This window comes from Prionailurus bengalensis, chromosome D1 (genome assembly GCF_016509475.1).
Source record: "Prionailurus bengalensis isolate Pbe53 chromosome D1, Fcat_Pben_1.1_paternal_pri, whole genome shotgun sequence".
Classification (NCBI taxonomy): Eukaryota; Metazoa; Chordata; class Mammalia; order Carnivora; family Felidae; genus Prionailurus; species Prionailurus bengalensis.
In genome coordinates, this window is record NC_057346.1 from 65425858 (window position 1) to 65444455 (window position 18598).

At 42.4% G+C, this 18598-nt stretch overlaps 2 protein-coding genes across 6 annotated transcripts in view; one reads left to right on the top strand and one right to left on the bottom strand.

Moving 5' to 3' along the window:
* TUB (TUB bipartite transcription factor) overlaps nt 1-4604 on the top strand; it is an 88211-nt gene extending 83607 nt beyond the window's left edge. For all 3 annotated transcript variants that reach the window (XM_043580563.1, XM_043580565.1, XM_043580564.1), the window contains one exon: nt 203-4604. In XM_043580563.1, coding sequence (XP_043436498.1) covers nt 203-336 — 134 coding nt within the window. In that variant the 3' untranslated portion in view covers nt 337-4604. The remainder of the gene's footprint in view (nt 1-202) is intronic.
* A 1133-nt stretch (nt 4605-5737) lies between these two features.
* Nucleotides 5738-18598, bottom strand: part of RIC3 (RIC3 acetylcholine receptor chaperone) — a 66684-nt gene continuing 53823 nt past the window's right edge. For 2 of the 3 annotated variants that reach the window (XM_043580566.1, XM_043580567.1), the window contains exon 6: nt 5738-8787. In XM_043580566.1, the coding sequence (XP_043436501.1) occupies nt 8315-8787 (473 nt within the window). In that variant the 3' untranslated portion in view covers nt 5738-8314. The remainder of the gene's footprint in view (nt 8788-18598) is intronic. The other variant, XM_043580568.1, reaches the window with a different exon arrangement.

An 18598-nucleotide genomic window follows, 5' to 3' on the forward strand; every position in this document is an offset into this window, starting at 1 on the left:
CTGTCTTCTGGTGTGTATACGTCTGTCTTTCTCCTTGTGTCATCTGCTCCCTCTTTCCCACCACTTCTCCCCATCGGTCTGTGTTTTACCTCCTTTGGGATTTCCCTTGGCATCTCGGCTCCCTTCTCTTCCTGCTTCCTCATCTCTACTATCACTGCCCTGTCCTCTCTCTCTCTCTGTGCACACTTGTGCCTGCCTCCAGCGGACTACATTGTGATGCAGTTTGGCCGTGTAGCAGAGGATGTGTTCACCATGGATTACAACTACCCACTGTGTGCGCTGCAGGCCTTCGCCATCGCCCTGTCCAGCTTCGACAGCAAGCTGGCCTGCGAGTAGAGGGCCTCCTTGTGCCCGTTGGGGTTGCCCAGCCTGGAGTGGAGCTGCCTGCAGAGACAGCCCTGCCTACCCTCTGTACATAGGCCTCCTGCCAGATGAACCTTCTGTTCTCGGTGGCTCCCTGGCCCAGCCAGCTCAGACCCGCCTCCACTGCTGAGACAGAGGACTAGATGGGGGAGGTGTGTGTGAATGGACCAGAATGAATTCTTCCTGTGCCCCAAGGGCTGCACACACACACACACACACCCACCCCCAACTCTTGGGTTAGTATCCTGCTGCAATCATGTTTGCCAAGCTGGGTGGCCTCTTCAGCTGGAAGGTAGGAAGATGTGTAGAGGGAGAGGAAGCACAATGCAGGGCTCCTGTGGCCCAGCCATCCCCTCAGCCTAGGAGTCAGGGGACAACGGGTCCCCCATTCGTGAAGGGCACAGTGTTTGTGTTGGGTACATCAACTTTACACAGAAGGGCAAGGATCGGCTACCAAGTCCTTTGCTAACTACAGAAAGTCCTCTGGCTTCAGAAGGCCTCAGCCAGGCTGGGAGGAGTTATAGGGGTTTGGGAAAGGTGAGTGGCAGGACCTTGTCAGGACTGTAGGGGCCTGGCTGTGGGAGGTTTTCTCCATGTGCACAGAGACAGGCAGTAGGAGGCTGGGCCTCCAGGCCAGATGTGTTAGAGGATGGGGCCTGTAGGACACAGGTCCACGTGCAAGAGGTACACGGAAAGGCTCCCTGGACCAGGGCTATCTCGGGCGTCCTGTCAACTGCCAGAGGAGCTTTCTACTGAGCAGTTCCTGCACTATCCCCAGTAAATGTGGACGGGGACCAGCTTGTGAGCCTGAGTGCACACAGGTAGGCGGGCCTGGGACTCTAGTGGGCAGAGCACTACTCCTGAACCCTGGCATGCTCCGGGAAGAAATTCCAGCTCAGTGCTCTTGCCTGTGCTTCAGCTCCTCCTATGGTCAGTCAAGGTGTGGTTCTTCCTGGGTGGGAGTGGGGCAGGGTGAAGAAAGCAGGGAGTATTTTAGAACCACAAGAGCTCAGAGATGGCAGGGCCTTTAGTGATGAACTAGTAGTACTTTAGGTGAATCATAACAGGAATGGGACTTGCACTGGGTCACCTGGCTGGTTAGTGGCAAAGTTCAGCTCCCTTGATTTCTTTGTTCCTACCATCCCCCAAGAAACTGGTTCTCTGGCCTTCCTGGGACCCAGTCTGTATACCCTCACCCTTTTGTCTGGTTACAGAGACTGAAAGCTGGCTTTTTGGGGTATCACTCTGAGACTGGCTTGTGTTTGGCTCAGGGGGCAGGCCTTAGCAAGGCTGCTGCCCCTTTCTCTATTAGGGTGTGATGGGTGGGGTGTGAGTGTTCCAGGGCTGGGCCTGATCTCCCCCCTCCATCCTCCTCCTCTTGGGATGGCACCATCTACCCTGAAGACTTGGAAACGCTAAGCCAAGCCCTTACCTGTTTTGTCATTTACCACCCCCCCCCCCTTCCCCGGCTACTCGCCCAGATGGTGGTCAGAAGTCAAGGGGAAGCAAGGAGGAATAGCTTCTCCCTTCAGAGTAGGTGTGCTTGGAAAGGTGGTGTAGAAATTTTTTTTAAATAAGTCCTAACTAGTCTAGTGAGGTTCTGTAGTGAGGGGGAGTTGTTCTGACCTAAGTGGAAGGTACTGAGTTCTTATTTCCTTCTAATCTAGGATTTCCTACATTGAGTGCTCATAGCAAGGGACACCTGTTCTAGTGTGAATATGTGCGAGGCCCTTCCACTGGTCTAGTTTCCGGACCACTCTTGAGGGCACGAGACTTTTACCAGGGCTGATCCACTTCTTGATGAGGTACTGTGGGGCCCTCCTCCTTTCCATAGTTCTAGTTTGGCTCTTCTCCTCACTTTGGGAAGAGACCTGCTGACACTTGGGATGATGAAAACTAGATCTCCCAAGTCTGGGTCAAGCGGCGTCTCTGATTTTAAAGTAGAATGAGCTGTTTTAGATCCTAGGGAGGGGGGAATCCAGATGGCCATGTGGAAAAGGTAGAAGCCCAGTGGCAAATGTGCAGGAGAGCAGGGTGGTTGGATAGTCTGGTGGGGTCAGGAACTTGGTGTGGCCCGGGCCTGGGGAAAAAAGCTCTGGTGAGCAGTAGGTGATGGGTGCTTGAGCTCCAGCCTCACAAGGTCTTTTCTTAAGGCCCCACTCCTGGTGACGCTGGGTTTCCCTGTCCACTGGCCTCTCCATGGGCCCAAAGACTCAAAAGCTGCCAGGGCCCCTGGAAACCATCTGGGCTCAGCATCTCCCATGGGAACAGCTCTTGCCCTTCATACCCTCTACGCACCTGGTGACTGGATGATGAAATGAGCAGGCCCTGAGGGTGGTGGGCAGCTGGGACCTTCGGCAGCTCCTCTGTACTGCTCCTGGGGCCACCCAAAACTCTACTCTCTCTTACCCCAAACAGCTCTTCTACAGAGCCGTGATGTTCACTTCCCCACTCTTCTCCAAATCTAGCTTTTCTTTCCTTCTGGCTCCAAGGTGCTCTGTGTCTGTCTGTGTGTGTCTGTGTCTCTGTGTATAACTGGGGAAAAGGGCAATCTGCAAATCACCAACTGAGGTTTCTTACTACGATTATAGTTCTAAGGATGAGTAGGAAAGGAATAAGGATGTTATGATCACCTGTGGATTTTTTTTTTTTCTCATTTCATGCTCTTTGATCAGAAAGTAGACCTGGGAAAGTAGCAGCTCCTTCTCCCAGGGGTTCTGACTGGGAGGATACCATCCAAGAAATTTTATAGTTTCAGTTCCATTTTGCATTACCTGAAGAAATATGCATGCTTTTGGATGAATCTGAACATACTCTAGTGAATGTGCCTTAAAAATCACGACACTAGTTTAGGAGGAGCAGGTAAGGTCCAGACTCATACTGAGGACAGGCACTGGAAGCGAGCAAGTGTAATAATCACAAGCTAGAAGAGGACCTTCGGAGCCTGCATCCTTCAGTGACAAAAAAGGGCAGCAAAATTATAGAAGCAGAAGCTTGTCTTGGGTCTGGAAATACTTACAGATAAATGCTCTGCCAGTTTACATTTAGAGGCAGTTCTAAATTTAATAAGCAGCAGTGAGGACTTCAAACCTAGTAAGTACATGCTTCCTCACAGTGGGGTCTGCAGTGAGCCATGACCATGGCTCTGTTATGCAAGCACAAATGACATTTCCTATCTGGAGTCCCTGCTTTTCCCTTACTGTGCTAACACTGGCCTTCCCTTTCTAGAATTCTTTGCTAAGCTATATCTGTGACCTCAGGATAACCAGGTGGCCCTCAGAGCACACTTTTCCAGATAGCTTAAGGAGTCTGCGATCTTGTGCCCGGCACTGAACTATAGCAGCCCCCAGGAACAGGCCAAGGGATGGGCTCTTGTTTTGAGTTTACTGGTTACCTGTCCTTCTGTACCTCCAGTTTGCAAGTCTGTCATCTCAGGATTAGGAGGAGGGAGAAGCAATACCCCAGAAGTACTGGGGATAGGTTTAATTTTCTGACCAAGTTGAGAGGCAAGTTGGTCTTATAGAGAGCACTATTGCACTTAGTAGCTAGGTGATTCTGAGCAAAGCACGTTTTTCTAGGTGGTTTTCTCGTCTACAGCTGAGGAGGTTGGACTGTCCAAGCCTTCAGTAAGAGGGTGAATTAAAGTTGATCCCTGCTTTCATCACTACCTTTTCTGGCTCATCACTGTGCCTTTTTTCTTTCCTAAGAAACATGTCACACCCCTTTCTTCTCTTCTGTTTTCCTGTCCCTCTCCTTTTCCCCCCCTCAAGGTCCAGGCAGAGCTATAGATAAGGCCAAGATCCAGAGTTTCCTAGAGAGTAATTCTGAGGGGCTTAGAAAGGGAAGCCCGACTCTGGCCTCATGAAGGCCAGAGTTACAAAGAGGACTTGGTCAGGATGGGTGGCACTTCTCTTGCTGGGAATATACATTTAGCCAGTTTTCATAATGCCTAGAATGTGTATGTCTGTTTGCACAAGATTGTCTTTTCCTATTCTGGAGTGGTCAGACATTTTTGTTCAAAATTATCTGGAGTTTTAGACAAACTTGCAAAACTGTGCTTTTATTAAGTGACTTTTTGAATAAACTCTTTGGTATTCTTGAGCAAATGTATTTATTTACTGGTATGTGCAATGACAAAGTTGGTATTTTCCCATGTTGACATTATATATGTTGTAGAACTTAGTGTTTGTCTAAGTACAGACCATATATCAACAAATTAAACTTGAACTGTTTCAACATGACTGTGCATTTTTTTCTTTGTAGAAAAGGAGAAAAAAACCTTTCTTACCTAAAGTTTTTTCCTACACCATTCATTTCCTTCTGTCCTAAGAGCCTCGGGGGTGGGTGGGAAGGCATCATGGCTTGGTTGGAAACACTATCATGTGGGTTGAGGCTGTCCTGTCTCTGGCTGTGCTCTTCAAATTTAAGGATGGTGAGAACCACACACACACACACAGGCTTGGAAAGGCTGGAAGAATAGTTAAGGATAGAAGTTACTTAGGTTAGCACAGTCCTCTGCAAGAATGGGCTGTTTGGTTCCTGAGTGTCGCCCTGAGGGCCCGGCCCTTGGGAACAAAAATAGGGTTGGTTTATTTTTTACCCTAGATTTGGAGTTTTTATGTGGCTAAGATAATTTCCTGCCTCAATCATGGCCTATATCTCCTTGGCTCTGCTTCTGTGGAAAACAACAGTACAGGTTCTTACTAAAAAGGGAAGAGGTTTTTGTTGTTTAGTGGTTAGGTTAAAAACAAGTCTTTTAAATACATCCAGGATGGTCCTGGTTTACACCTATTGTGCTGGCATAATTATAATTAAAGTCCCCTTTCCCCAAAGTGTCTTAGTTTGTACCATGAGTCATTGATCACCCAAGTCCTAGAAGGTACAGAGAGTGTGGTTCTTCTAGGCCATCTCTTCTAAAGGTCAACTATGCCTCCATTCTTCAACACACCTTCCTTCCTGGGTGTAGTTTCTGGAGTGTGTATACTGCCAGTCCTAGAGCTAGCAAGGTGCTTTCTTTTGCTCTTATTGGACAGGAAAGAGCATCACCTGGCTGGATCACCCACCTGATTAAACCAAGCATGGTCCCAGGTGACGCAGTGGCTTCCTAGGCCAACTGTCTGTCCTCCATGCTCTGCCACAGTGCTCAAAGGTCACTGAAAACTAGTACCTGGGGGCTCATCCAAGTTCACAGCCCAGACCAGTTCTGAAAAATGAAGACAATGGTGAGAGCGAGAGCAGGCATGACAATGAAAACCAGTGCTAGGATTTGGTCATCCTGAGTTGTATGTACACATAATTGTCATCCCTGAAGGATAAAATAATTCTGGAAAATCCAAAAGACTACACAACTGGTGAATAATCAAAATTTCTAAAATATAAATATGTTAATATTTATTATTGCTGTTTAAGCCAACCAAGAGCTAGGGCAGCAAGAACCATCATGAGCTCTTAGTACTTCCGGCAGGAACTATTCCCATAAGCCATTTCCCCCAAAGATTAACATTCAAAATTAAAGAGTTGGTTAGGCAACACCTTACATACCATCCTCAAAAATACCTGAACATCCACACACTTTTCACACCAGTTTTGTCTAACACTGCCCTTTCTGCCAAGAATGTTCTCTTCCTTGGCCACCTGAAGTTCCCAGCACGCCTCAAGATCCAACTCGCCTGTCAAGTGTCTTGGAAGTACTTTGGCCAAAATGATCTATATGTTTCTATAGATTTGGGTCCATGTCTCAATTAGAGCATAAAGCCTTGTACAAGAAAAGTAAATTATCTACCACTTATTGAGTGGTTATGTATGAGATAGGAGGGCTAATGCTGTTTTATATGCACTGAGGAGTTCACGTTTAATCCTCCTAACTACCCTATGAGACCTGGACTTGTACTCCCCTGCACTAGATAGGAGAAAACTAAGACTCAGAAGGGTTAAGGACCCAACAAGACTCTATGGACAGAATAGGCATGGATGGAATCATGACCGACATTTCTCTGCTTGCAGAATTCACCATCTTGAGCCCTTTTATAGTTAATAGTTCACTGAAAATAATAAATAAGACAAGGCTCCCACACCAAATTTTGTTTCTCAAAGTTAGGAATTGAGCTCCTGCTCCCACTGCCTACCCCTGGGCAGTGTCTAAATGAACACATGAATGAACAAGCTAGAAACGAACACATCTTAATAATGGAAACATATATGCTAAGGCAAAAAAGAAATTAGAACCAGGGACCCAGGACTCCTCATAAATCAACCCCTCACAGTGAATAAAAGGAAATAATGGAAAACAATTTATCAAAACAGTTCAGAGCACCTACATTATTTTTTACCTTAAGCATTACATCTAGATCATTTATAGTACATTTTAAACTACATTCTTTAAAGTGAATCAAATATTCTACACAGAGATAGATGCAATATACTTCCTACAGACTCAGTCTTCAATGACTTCTCTAACAAAAATGTTAATTTCATCAACAAGAAATGCCTAGTGGTAGCTGACATATTAATATGATCCTATACCTTTTGACAGTCTATAGGCTTAGATGTGTGATTTTAACTATTTTCCTGGCATCTTAGACAACTAGGAACAATGGAACTCCAAAAGCTCTATCTACCCTCACATAATTTAATTTTCACGTCTTCTGCATTTTATGATTGGGAATGTTCTTGGGAATGTGTCTTTTTTAAACTCCGGTCTTACATGTAAACTGAATTCACTCATCTTTACTAGCCAGGATACCTGGGTGCCATTTTATCTCCAGAAGACACATGGCAGATGGCACCTTAGAGATGAGGTCTTTAGTTTGGTCAAAATCCTTCCAGTCATAACCTACCTCCTACTTTCCCGACCCTTCTCAAAAGACCCAGATACCTGAATAGAGGACAAATAGTCTCTTCCCCTGGCCTATATAGCTATAGGGGCTATATGCCCCTGCTATATTGGTTCTCTGCAAAAGACACACGCTGCAACTTCCCTTTGGGGCTGGCACTTTGTCTACAAGCTCAGTCGTCCTCACTTCTGTTTCAATTCATGTGGTTGCAGAGGGCACATTTAGAATAGCTTCCAGGCCAGGACTGCTGTAAGCACATGGATTCTTTCCCTATCCCTGGCTCTCTGGCCACCTGAGCATCTCATGGAGGACCAGCATTCTCACACGGCTTTCTTGTAGCCTTAACAGCCTCAAACCTTGGATCTGGAGGGCAAGGCCTAAAAAGTCTCTATTTAAACCTTCTTCTGGCCACTGAGGGCCAGAGGTATAAAGGTGCTTCTGGGTTGGCAGTTCTGTGAACACAACAGGGATAAAGGAAGCTAGAGATCCAGGCAATACTGGAGCAAAACAGTCCCCCAACAGGTCTCCAGGCTCCTTCACAAATCACTGGGGGCTTCTGCTACTCTGAAGAAAAGCAGGTATCTGAGGCAGCAACAGTGCTCCTAAAAAGGCCCTTGCTGTGGCAAACGGGCTTCAGCTCACACAGCAGAGTCCTACCCTGCTCTGGCCCCATCATACCCACAAAAAATGTTCTCTTCTTGAACCCAGGAGACCACTAACCTGCTCAAGGCCCAAGAATAAGACATCTTGGACTCTGAAATCTTCACTTTTGCAACCATAAGTCCTCATCACGTGTAAACTGATGTTCGTTCACAGGTAAACCATCTGCTACTCCTAGCACGAGGAGTTAGACCCCTGTCCCTGAGTGTACAATAGATCAAACATAATTACTCAGTGGATCGACTCTCTGGTGGAAGAAAGGCATAAAGAGTGAAGCTGTATTATGTTCATACTAATTGCTACCGTGTTTTACAAGGTGACAGGTGTCTGAGCACGAGGAAGGATACATGATATCCATGGTAGTGGCCTGATTAGCTAGGATATTTAAACACAGAATGAAGTATAGGGCACAGGGCCAAGGATGAAATCGGAGAAGGGAGAGAAAGGTCACCTTGGGACTAGAGTAATGGATACTTCCCCAAACCAGCTGTTTTCAACTCCAAACCCTGGGGGTTCCGCTTCCTCAATGTACCATCTGTATGTGCTTTATCAGTGCTGATGCCCAACCCTTTATCCCTGAAGTCTTGGGGCCATACTTCTTGGGTGGCTTCCTCTTGTTCAGTGTAATTGTCTGCACTGAATCCAGCATTCTCTGCCAAGACCGCAGGATCCTCCTCTTCATGAAAACAGCAGGAACATGTTTCTGGCTTTGGGTCACATGAGGTAACAGAACTATCTTCCTGGACTCTGGGATCAGTAGGCACTCCCCACCCCAAATGGTCTGATTCTTCACCTTCTAGCAATTCCATTCTTTCAGCTATTTCTTCAGCAGACGGTTCCTTGGGGTCAGGGTAATCCACTAAGATGGTTTCTTGCCTACGCTTGATGCAATCTGAAAGGTCATAAATTGGGTAAGTTTCTTCAGGGTAACCTAGAGAAAAAAGCAGCAAAAAGTCTTACTTTGTGTTGAAGAGACATTCTTTGTATTAGGCTCAAAGAGGCTTCTTAGGCAGCAGCTATCCTGTCCCAACAAATCCATTCAAGAAATCTCTAAGAGGACTCTAACAGTTCTAAAGTTTCACTTGAGTAAATTCTTAGCAATCTGGCAGACTACCCCCGTGTTCTTTGAAATACAAACTAATTCAGAAGAAAAACTCTTCTTAAGTGCAGGGTGCTTAGGGCGGAGCGGAAGTCTCACACCACCAACTTCTGCTGTAGTGATGAAGATGAAACAAACATGAGCCTTCGGTTAGAAACAAACAAACAAAAAGTACCAAACACCAGAGAGCATAGCTCAAGGCTAATGTTTATAATTTCTATTTGGAACCATTTCCAAATCTTCCTGGGTGGGGAGAGGAGAAGAAAAGGAACACTAAGCTCTTTGAAAAAATATACCACGAAGGCTTCCACTAATCAAAAGAACTGAAATGGCTTGCAGGTGTCAGAGAGAGAGAGAGAGAGCACACTCCAGCAAGACATGCCCAAGATCCCGAAGGACAGGAACTGCGTTTTCACAAGACACAATCCCCGTTGTTGGCTTCTTCGTCTTCACAAAATAGAACAAAAGAGACAACAAACCGGTAAACAAAATAAGTAGTACTGGTACTGAATTCCAGCTATGATAATAAGAAAAGACAAAATGTTGCCAAATTAAAGAACGAAATGAAATAAATCTGTGTCAGGCAAGCTGCGCCAGAGCGGCAGATGGGCCTCGCTGGAGCTCATATGCCAGAGCTGGCAACAGCAGCCGTGCACGCTACACGATGTGAAAAGCCGGAGAATTCAAAATCCATTTGCACATTATGATAATTGGCAAATTTCAACCCTAATACAAACCACTTTTTGCCTGCAAATTCTGAAAAGGGTCTTTTTTTTTTTTTTTTGATGCAGTGTAGAGTGTGGAGAGACATATTCTAACAACATGAACTGTTTTTTTTTTTCTGATCATAAATCATACAGACTCAGTGTAAAAATTTTGAAAAACACAGACAAGTTTTAAAAAGAAAACACAAGTCACCTAGAATCCCACCATTGATGATAATTTGTTGTGTTGCTTCTGGCCTTTTTATCATATATTATATTCATTTTTTCATTCAATATTAGATCATGAGCACTTCTCCATGTCATTAGGCATTTTAAAGTCTGCAAAATATCCCATCATACAGCTACATAACTCACCTGCCTTACCATGCCTTTTCTGTAAAACCTGTAGATTCTTTCCTATGCTCCCTTATTGTAAGTAACACAGCAGCTAAGATCTCTGAATATTAATCTATGTCCACTTCCCCATTTCTTTAAGATACACTTCTAGAGGGTGTCTGGGTGGCTAAGTTAAGCGTCTGACTCTTGATTCCGGCTCAGGTCGTGATCCCACGGTTTATGAAATCAAACCCCGAGCTGGGCTCTGTTTGGGAATCTCTCTCCCCTTTTCCTCTCCCTCTCTCTATGCCCCTCTCCTACATGTGGGTGCATTCTCTCTCTTTCTCTCTCTCTCAAAAAGAAACTTAAAAAAAGATACACTTCTGGAAATATGAGAACTAAAGTTTAGGATTAGACATTTTAAAAGCCTTTTTTACACCCTGCCAAATTACTTTCCAGAAGAATGTATACACTTTTATTTTTACCAGTGATGTAAAAAAACAAAACAAACAAAACAAACACACACACAAAAATACAACTGTCCATCTTATACCCTCATCATCACTGATAGTAGTAGGTTAAGAATCTTGCCAATGCTATCTTAGTTCCCAAGCTTAACTTACTGTGTGTGGGTGGAATGCTAGGTAAAAGAGTTTAGCTACCCAAGGCCCTCACTGCCTCCTTGGTCAAGGGCAGGGGGTCCTGGGGAGGCTTAGCTACTAGTTAGCTCCTAGTCACTGAATGCTTAAGAGATGTCCATTTTCTGGCATGTTCCTGCCTTCTCCTTACACCAAGAACAAAGCCTACCTTTGGAGTTCCATGGCTATCTGCTTTAGTTTAAGAGGGGGAGGCCTGCTGAAAATCAAATAGGCTCACAAATGGGCTTCTAAGGTAGCCCATTATCTGCCAACATTACTGGCTATTCAAGAACTTTGTTAAAAATATGAGCAAAACTCACTGATCCTAAGAGGAAGTCAGCAAGGGAGCCAAACTAAGCAAACTATGTAAACAGCCCTAAAAGAACAAAAACAAAATAGTCAATGTAGGAAACAGGAGTTAATATCAACTTATAATGCATATTCCCAGTAATATTAAAAATAATACTGCATTGATAAAACCCAACCAGGGCTCAGTATAAAAGGGGGAGCAAACAGGCAATAAGAACCATTAGAGCTGGGAAAACTGTACAGCAACATGCAGAAGAATGAACCTGGACCAATTTCTTACACCATACATAAAAACTCAAAATGGATGAAAGACCTAAATGTAAGACAGGAAGCCATCAAAATCCTTGAGGAGAAAGCAGGCAAAAACCTCTTTGACCTTGGCTGCAGCAACTTCTTACTCAACACATTTCCAGAGGAAAGGGCAGCAAAAGCAAAAATGAACTACTGGGACCTCATCAAAATAAGCTTCTGCACAGCGAAGGAAACAATCAGCAAAACTAAAAGGCAACTGACAGAATGGGAGAAGATATTTGCAAATGACATATCAGATAAAGGGTTAGTATCCAAAAATCTATAAAGAACTTCTCAAACTCAACACCCAAAAAACAAATAATCCAGTGAAGAAATGGGCAAAAGACATGAATAGACACTTCTCCAAGGAAGACATCCAGATGGCCAACCAACACATGAAAAAATGCTCAGCATCACTCATCCTCAGGGAAATACAAATCAAAACCACAATGAGGTACCACCTCACACCTGTCAGAATGGCTAACATTAACAACTCAGGCAACAACAGAGGTTGGCGAGGATGCAGAGAAAGAGGATCTCTTTTGCACTGCTGGTGGGAATGCAAGCTGGTGCAGCCACTCTGGAAAACAGTATGGAGGTTCCTCAAAAAACTGAAAACAGAACTACCCTAGGACCCAGCAATTGCACTACTAGGCATTTATCCAAGGGATACAGGTGTGCTGTTTCGAAGGGACAAATGTACCCCCATGTTTATAGCAGCACTATCAACAATAGCCAAGTATGGAAAGAGCCCAAATGTCCATCGATGGATGAATGGATAAAGATGTATATATATACAATGGAGTATCAAAAAGAATCGGCAAAAAGAATGAAATCTTGCCATTTGCAACTACATGGATGGAACTGGAGGGTATTACACTAAGTGAAATTAGAGAAAGACAAAAATCACATGATTTCATTCATATGAAGACTTTCAGAGACAAAACAGATGAATGTAAGCGAAGGGAAACAAAAATAATATAAAAACAGGGAGGGGGACAAAACAGAAGAGACTCATAAATATGGAGAACAGAGGGTTACAGGAGGGGCTGGGAGAGGGGGGATGGGCTAAATGGGTAAGGGGCATTAAGGAATCTACTCCTGAAATCATTGTTTCACTATATACTAATTTGGATTTAAATTTTAAAAAAATAAAAAAAAAAGAACTATTAGAAATAGAAAATATTGGGGCGCCTGGGTGGCTCAGTCGGTTAAGCGTCCGACTTCGGCTCGGGTCACGAACTCACGGTCCGTGGGTTCAAGCCCTGTGTCAGGCTCTGGGCTGATGGCTCAGAGCCTGGAGCCTGCTTCCAATTCTGTGTCTCCCTCTCTCTGCCCCTCCCCCATTCATGCTCTGTCTCTCTCTGTCTCAAAACTAACATTAAAAAAAAATTAAAAAAAAAAAAAAAGAAAATATTTCAACTTGAGAAAGGGAAAAAATAGACTGAAATGAACACAGTACGTGAGATCAAGCCCTGCACTGGGCTCTGCATGGACAGCATGGGGCCTGCTTGGGATTCTCTTTCTCCCTCTATGTCCCTCCTCCACTTGCTGTCTCAAAGTAAACATTAAAAAAAAAAAACAAAACAAACAGGGGTGCCTGGGTGGCTCAGTCGGTTAAACATCCAACTTCGGCTCAGGTCATGATCTCGCGGTCTGTGGGTTTGAGCCCTGCGTCGGGCTCTGTGCTGACAGCTCAGAGCCTGGAGCCTGCTTCCGATTCTGTGTCTCCCTCTCTCTCTGATCCTCCCCTGTTCATGCTCTCTGTCTCAAAAATAAATAAACGTTAAAAAAAAAAATTAAAAAAAACACATTTTTTTAAATAAACAAAATGGACATGGCTAAAAGGCAGATTAGTATATTAGAAGTCCAAGTCCAGAAATTCTTCTAAGACAAAGGTAAAAATGAAAAGGAGATCGAAACTGTGAGAAAATACACACTGCACTGAAAGCTGGCCCAGGACTACCCAATTTCCAAATCACTGGAATTCTAGAATGAGGGCAGAGTAGGTTGAATGGAAGCAAGAACCAGAAAAAAAAAAAGGTACAAAAGATCACTTAGCTGCAGACTCAAGTCTTCAGATGGAAAAGACTCACTAAATGCTAGGCAGAAATACTATGAAAAATCCACATTTTCATATACACTCAGATATGCTAATGAACCTGCCCAAATTCAAATGTGTAAGGATTAAAAGATTATGAATTTTCAGACAGAAAACAAACTAGCTAACTAAAAGCAGGTTCCCTACAGAGAAGAAGAATCAGACTGTGGTAAGATTTCTCATTTTCAACATCAAAGAAAAATAAAGCAACTTTATTTGCAAGTCATCTTGAAGCAAATCGTCTTCAGCTGTGTAAAGAAAAAGAGCACAAAATTACCTGTATCAAAGTGAAAAATGGCATATGCAGATATCCAAGTACTCGTCAAGTACACTTGGGGGTGACAGGGTAGGGGTGGAAACACTTAGGAACTCTGATACAAAGAAAAAAAATCAAAAAAATTGAGAAAGAACATACTGCATATGAGAAAGCACTGAACAATGAATCGGTAGAAATTATCAATGTAAAATAATTGAAACTGTGGTTAGAAATTTAATGCCATTGTTCAGAAATACTTAAAACAGGCTACTATACTTAAAAGTTAGTATCACTTGGACCTAAATTCTATATAATTTCAACACCTGAGAGGTAGACAGAAAATGAACGGGATATCAGGACAAGGTTATATAAAGAGATTTGCAATCTGGAGGATAAAATGAATTCCAGTTTTTATTTCCTTGATTACTAGTGAGACTGAAATACTTTTTAATGTTTTGTTAGCAAGGTGCATTTTTTTCTTTTGTGTACTGCTTATGTAGGAGGATTTCAGTGTTTTATAAATTATAGAATTCTTTATATACTAAAAGGTATCAACTTCTTTTCAGTCATACTTGTCACAAATATATTTCCTGTTTAGAGTTGGCTTTAAGTTTTGTGGTATTCTCTAAACTACAGGAAGTAAAAGTTCTATGTATTCAGAGTACACTATCCTTTCCCTTAAATTTTTTTCACTGCTTTTATTATTTTTTTAACATGAAATTTATTGTCAAATTGGTTTCCATACAACACCCAGTGCTCATCCCAACAGGTGCCCTCCTCAATACCCATCACCCACCCTCCCCTCCCTCCCACCCCCCATCAACCCTCAGTTTATTCTGTTTTTAAGAGTCTCTTATGGTTTGGCTCCCTCCCTCCCTTTTTTTTTTCCTTCCCCTCCCCCACTGGTCTTCTGGTAAGTTTCTCAGTATCCACATAAGAGTGAAAATATATGGAATCTTTCTTTCTCTGTATGACTTATTTCACTTAGCGTAACACTCTCCAGTTCTACCCACATTGTTACAAAAGGCCGTATTTCATTCTTTCTCATTGCCAAGTAGTATTTCATTGTGTATATAAACCACAATTTCTTTATCCATTCATCAGTTGATGGACATTTAGGCTCTTTCCATACTTTGGCTATTGTTGAGAGTGCTGCTATAAACATTGGGGTACAAGTGCCCCTATGTATCAGCACTCCTGTATCCCTTTGGTAAATTCCTAGCAGTGCTGTTGCTGGGTCATAGGGTAGATCTATTTTTAATTTTTGGAGGAACCTGCACACTGTTTTCCAGAGCGGCTGCACCAGTTTGCATTCCCACCAACAGTGCAAGAAGGTTCCCATTTCTCCACATCCTCACCAGCATCTATAGTCTTCTGATTTGTTCATTTTAGCCACTCTGACTGGCATGAGGTGGTATCTGAGTGTGGTTTTGATTTGTATTTCCCTGATGAGGAGTGATGTTGAGCAGCTTTTCATGTGCCTGTTGGCCATCTGGATGTCTTCTTTAGAGAAGTGTCTATTCGTGTTTTCTGCCCATTTCTTCACTGGATTATTTGTTTTTCGGGTGTGGAGTTTGGTGAGTTCTTTAGATTTTGGATACTAGCCCTTTGTCCGATATGTCATTTGCAAATATCTTTTCCCATTCTGTTGGTTGCCTTTTAGTTTTGTTGATTGTTTCCTTTGCAGTGCAGAAACTTTTTATCTTCATGAGGTCCGAATAGTTCATTTTTGCTTTTAATTCCCTTGCCTTTGGAGATGTGTCAAGTAAGAAATTGCTACGGCTGAGATCAGAGAGGTTTTTTCCTGCTTTCTCCTCTAGGGTTTTGATGGTTTCCGGTCTCACATTCAGGTCCTTCATCCATTTTGAGTTTATTTTTGCAAATGGTGTGAGAAAGTAGTCTAGTTTCATTCTTCTGCATGTTGCTGTCCAGTTCTCCCAGCACCATTTGTTGAAGAGACTTTTTTTCCATTGGATATTCTTTCCTGCTTTGTCAAAGATTAGTTGGCTGTACTTTTGTGGGTCCAATTCTAGGTTCTCTATTCTATTCCATTGATCTATGTGTCTGTTTTTGTGCCAATACCATGCTGTCTTGATGATGACAGCTTTGCAGTAGAGGCTAAAGTCTGGGATTGTGATGCCTCCCGGTTTGGTCTTCTTCTTCAAAATTACTTTGGCTATTCGGCGTCTTCTGTGGTTCCATACAAATTTTAGGATTGCTTGTTCTAGCTTCGAGAAGAATGCTGGTGCAATTTTGATTGGGATTGCATTGAATGTGTAGATTGCTTTGGGTAGTATTGACATTTTAACAATATTTATTCTTCCAACCATGAGCATGGAATGTTTTTCCATTTCTTTGTATCTTCTTCAATTTCCTTCACAAGCTTTCTATAGTTTTCAGAATACTGATCTTTTACATCTTTGGTTAGGTTTATCCCTAGGTATTTTATGATTCTTGGTGCAATTGTGAATGGGATCAGTTTGTCTTTCTGTTGCTTCATTATTAGTGTATAAGAATGCAACTGATTTCTGTACATTGATTTTGTATCCTGCGACTTTGCTGAATTCATGTATCAGTTCTAGTAGACTTTTGCTGGAGTCTATCAGGTTTTCCATGTAGATCATGTCATCTGCAAAAAGTGAAAGCTTGACTTCATCTTTGCCAATTTTGATGCCTTTGATTTCCTTTTGTTGTCTGATTGCTGATGCTAGAACTTCCAACACTATGTTAAATAACAGCGGTGAGAGTGGACATCCCTGTCGTGTTCCTGATCTCAGGGGGAAAGCTCTGTTTTTCCCCAATGAGGATGATATTAGCTGTGGGCTTTTCATAAATGGCTTTTATGATGTTTAAGTATGTTCCTTCTATCCTGACTTTCTTGAGGGTTTTTATTAAGAAAGGATGCTGAATTTTGTCAAATGCTTTTTCTGCATTGATTGACAGGATCATATGGTTCTTTTCTTTTATTAATGTGATGTATCACATTGATTGATTTGCGAATGTTGAACCAGCCCTGCAGCCCAGGAATGAATCCCACTTCATCATGGTGAATAATTCTTTTTATATGCTGTTGATTCAATTTGCTAGTATCTTATTGAGAATTTCTGCATCCATATTCATCAGGGATATTGGCCTGTAGTTCTCTTTTTTTTTACTGGGTCTCTGTCTGGTTTGGGAATCAAAGTAATGCTGGCTTCATAGAATGAGTCTGGAAGTTTTCCTTCCCTTTCTATTTTTTTGGAACAGCTTGAGAAGGATAGGTATTATCTCTGCCTTAAATGTCTGGTAGAACTCCCCAGGGAAGCCATCTGGTCCTGGACTCTTACTTGTTGGGAGATTTTTGATGACTGATTCAATTTCTTTGCTGGTTATGGGTCTGTTCAAGTTTTCTATTTCTTCCTGTTTGAGTTTTCGAAGTGTGTAGGTGCTTAGGAATTTGTCCATCTCTTCCAGGTTGTCCAGTTTGTTGGCATATAATTTTTCATAGTATTCCCTGATAATTGCTTGTATTTCTGAGGGATTGGTTGTAATGATTCTGTTTTCATTCATGATTTTATTTGGGTCATCTCCCTTTTCTTTTTGAGAAGCCTGGCTAGAGGTTTATCAATTTTTTTTATTTTTTCAAAAAACCAACTTTTGGTTTCATTGATCTGCTCTACAGTTTTTTTATATTCTGTATTGTTTATTTCTGCTCTGATCTTTATTATTTCTCTTCTTCTGCTAGGTTTGGGGTGTCTTTGCTGTTCTGCTTCTATTTCCTTTAGGTGTGCTGTTAGATTTTGTATTTGGGATTTTTCTTGTTTCTTGAGATAGGCCTGGATTGCAATGTATTTTCCTCTCAGGACTGCCTTTGCTGCATCCCAAAGTGTTTGGATTGTTGTATTTTCATTTTCATTTGTTTCCATATATTTTTAAATTTCTTCTCTAATTGCCTGGTTGACCCACTCATTCTTTAGTAGGGTGTTCTTTAACCTCCATGCTTTTGGAGGTTTTCCCAGACTTTTTCCTGTGGTTGATTAGAAGCTTCATAGCATTGTGGTCTGAAAGTATGCATGGTATGATCTCAATTCTTGTATACTTATGAAGGGCTGTTTTGTGACCCAGTATGTGATCTATCTTGGAGAATGTTCCATGTGCACTCGAGAAGAAAGTGTATTCTGTTGCTTTGGGATGCAGAGTTCTAAATATATCTGTCAAGTCCATCTGATCCAATGTATCATTCAGGGCCCTTGTTTATTGATCCTGTGTCTAGATGATCTATCCATTGCTGTAAGTGGGGTATTAAACTCCCCTGCAATTACCACATTTTTATCAATAAGGTTGCTTACGTTTGTGATTGTTTTATATATTGGGGGCTCCCATATTCGGCACATAGACATTTATAATTGTTAGCTCTTCCTGATGGATAGACTCTGTAATTATTATATAATACCCTTCTTCGTCTCTTGTTGCAGCCTTTAATTTAAAATCTAGTTTGTCTGATATAAGTATGGCAACTCCAGCTTTCTTTTGACTTCCAGTAGCAGGACAGTTCTCCATCCTCTCACTGCTTTTAAAAAATGTAATTGTAGATTCACATGTAGTTATAAGAAATATAGAAACCCCGTGTACCTTTTACCCAGCTTCTCCCAATGATGGTATCTTGCAAAACTATCCTACAATAGGACAATCAGTATATTAATACTGATGAAATTAATATACAGAGCATTTCTATCACCACAAGGATTCCTCATATTTCCCTTTCCCTTTTATTGCCACACCTAGTCCCTCCTGCCCCATTTCCTCCTCAACCTCAGGCAACTACTACCAATCTGTTCTCCATTTCTATAATTTTGCCATTTCAAGAATGTCCTATAATCACACGGTATGGAACCTTTTGGAATTAGCCTTTTTCAATCAGTATAATTATCTGGAAATTCATCCAGGTTGTTGCATATATCAATAATTTACTTTTATTGCTGAGTAGTATACCAAAGTATCAATGTACCATAGTTTGTAACTATTCACC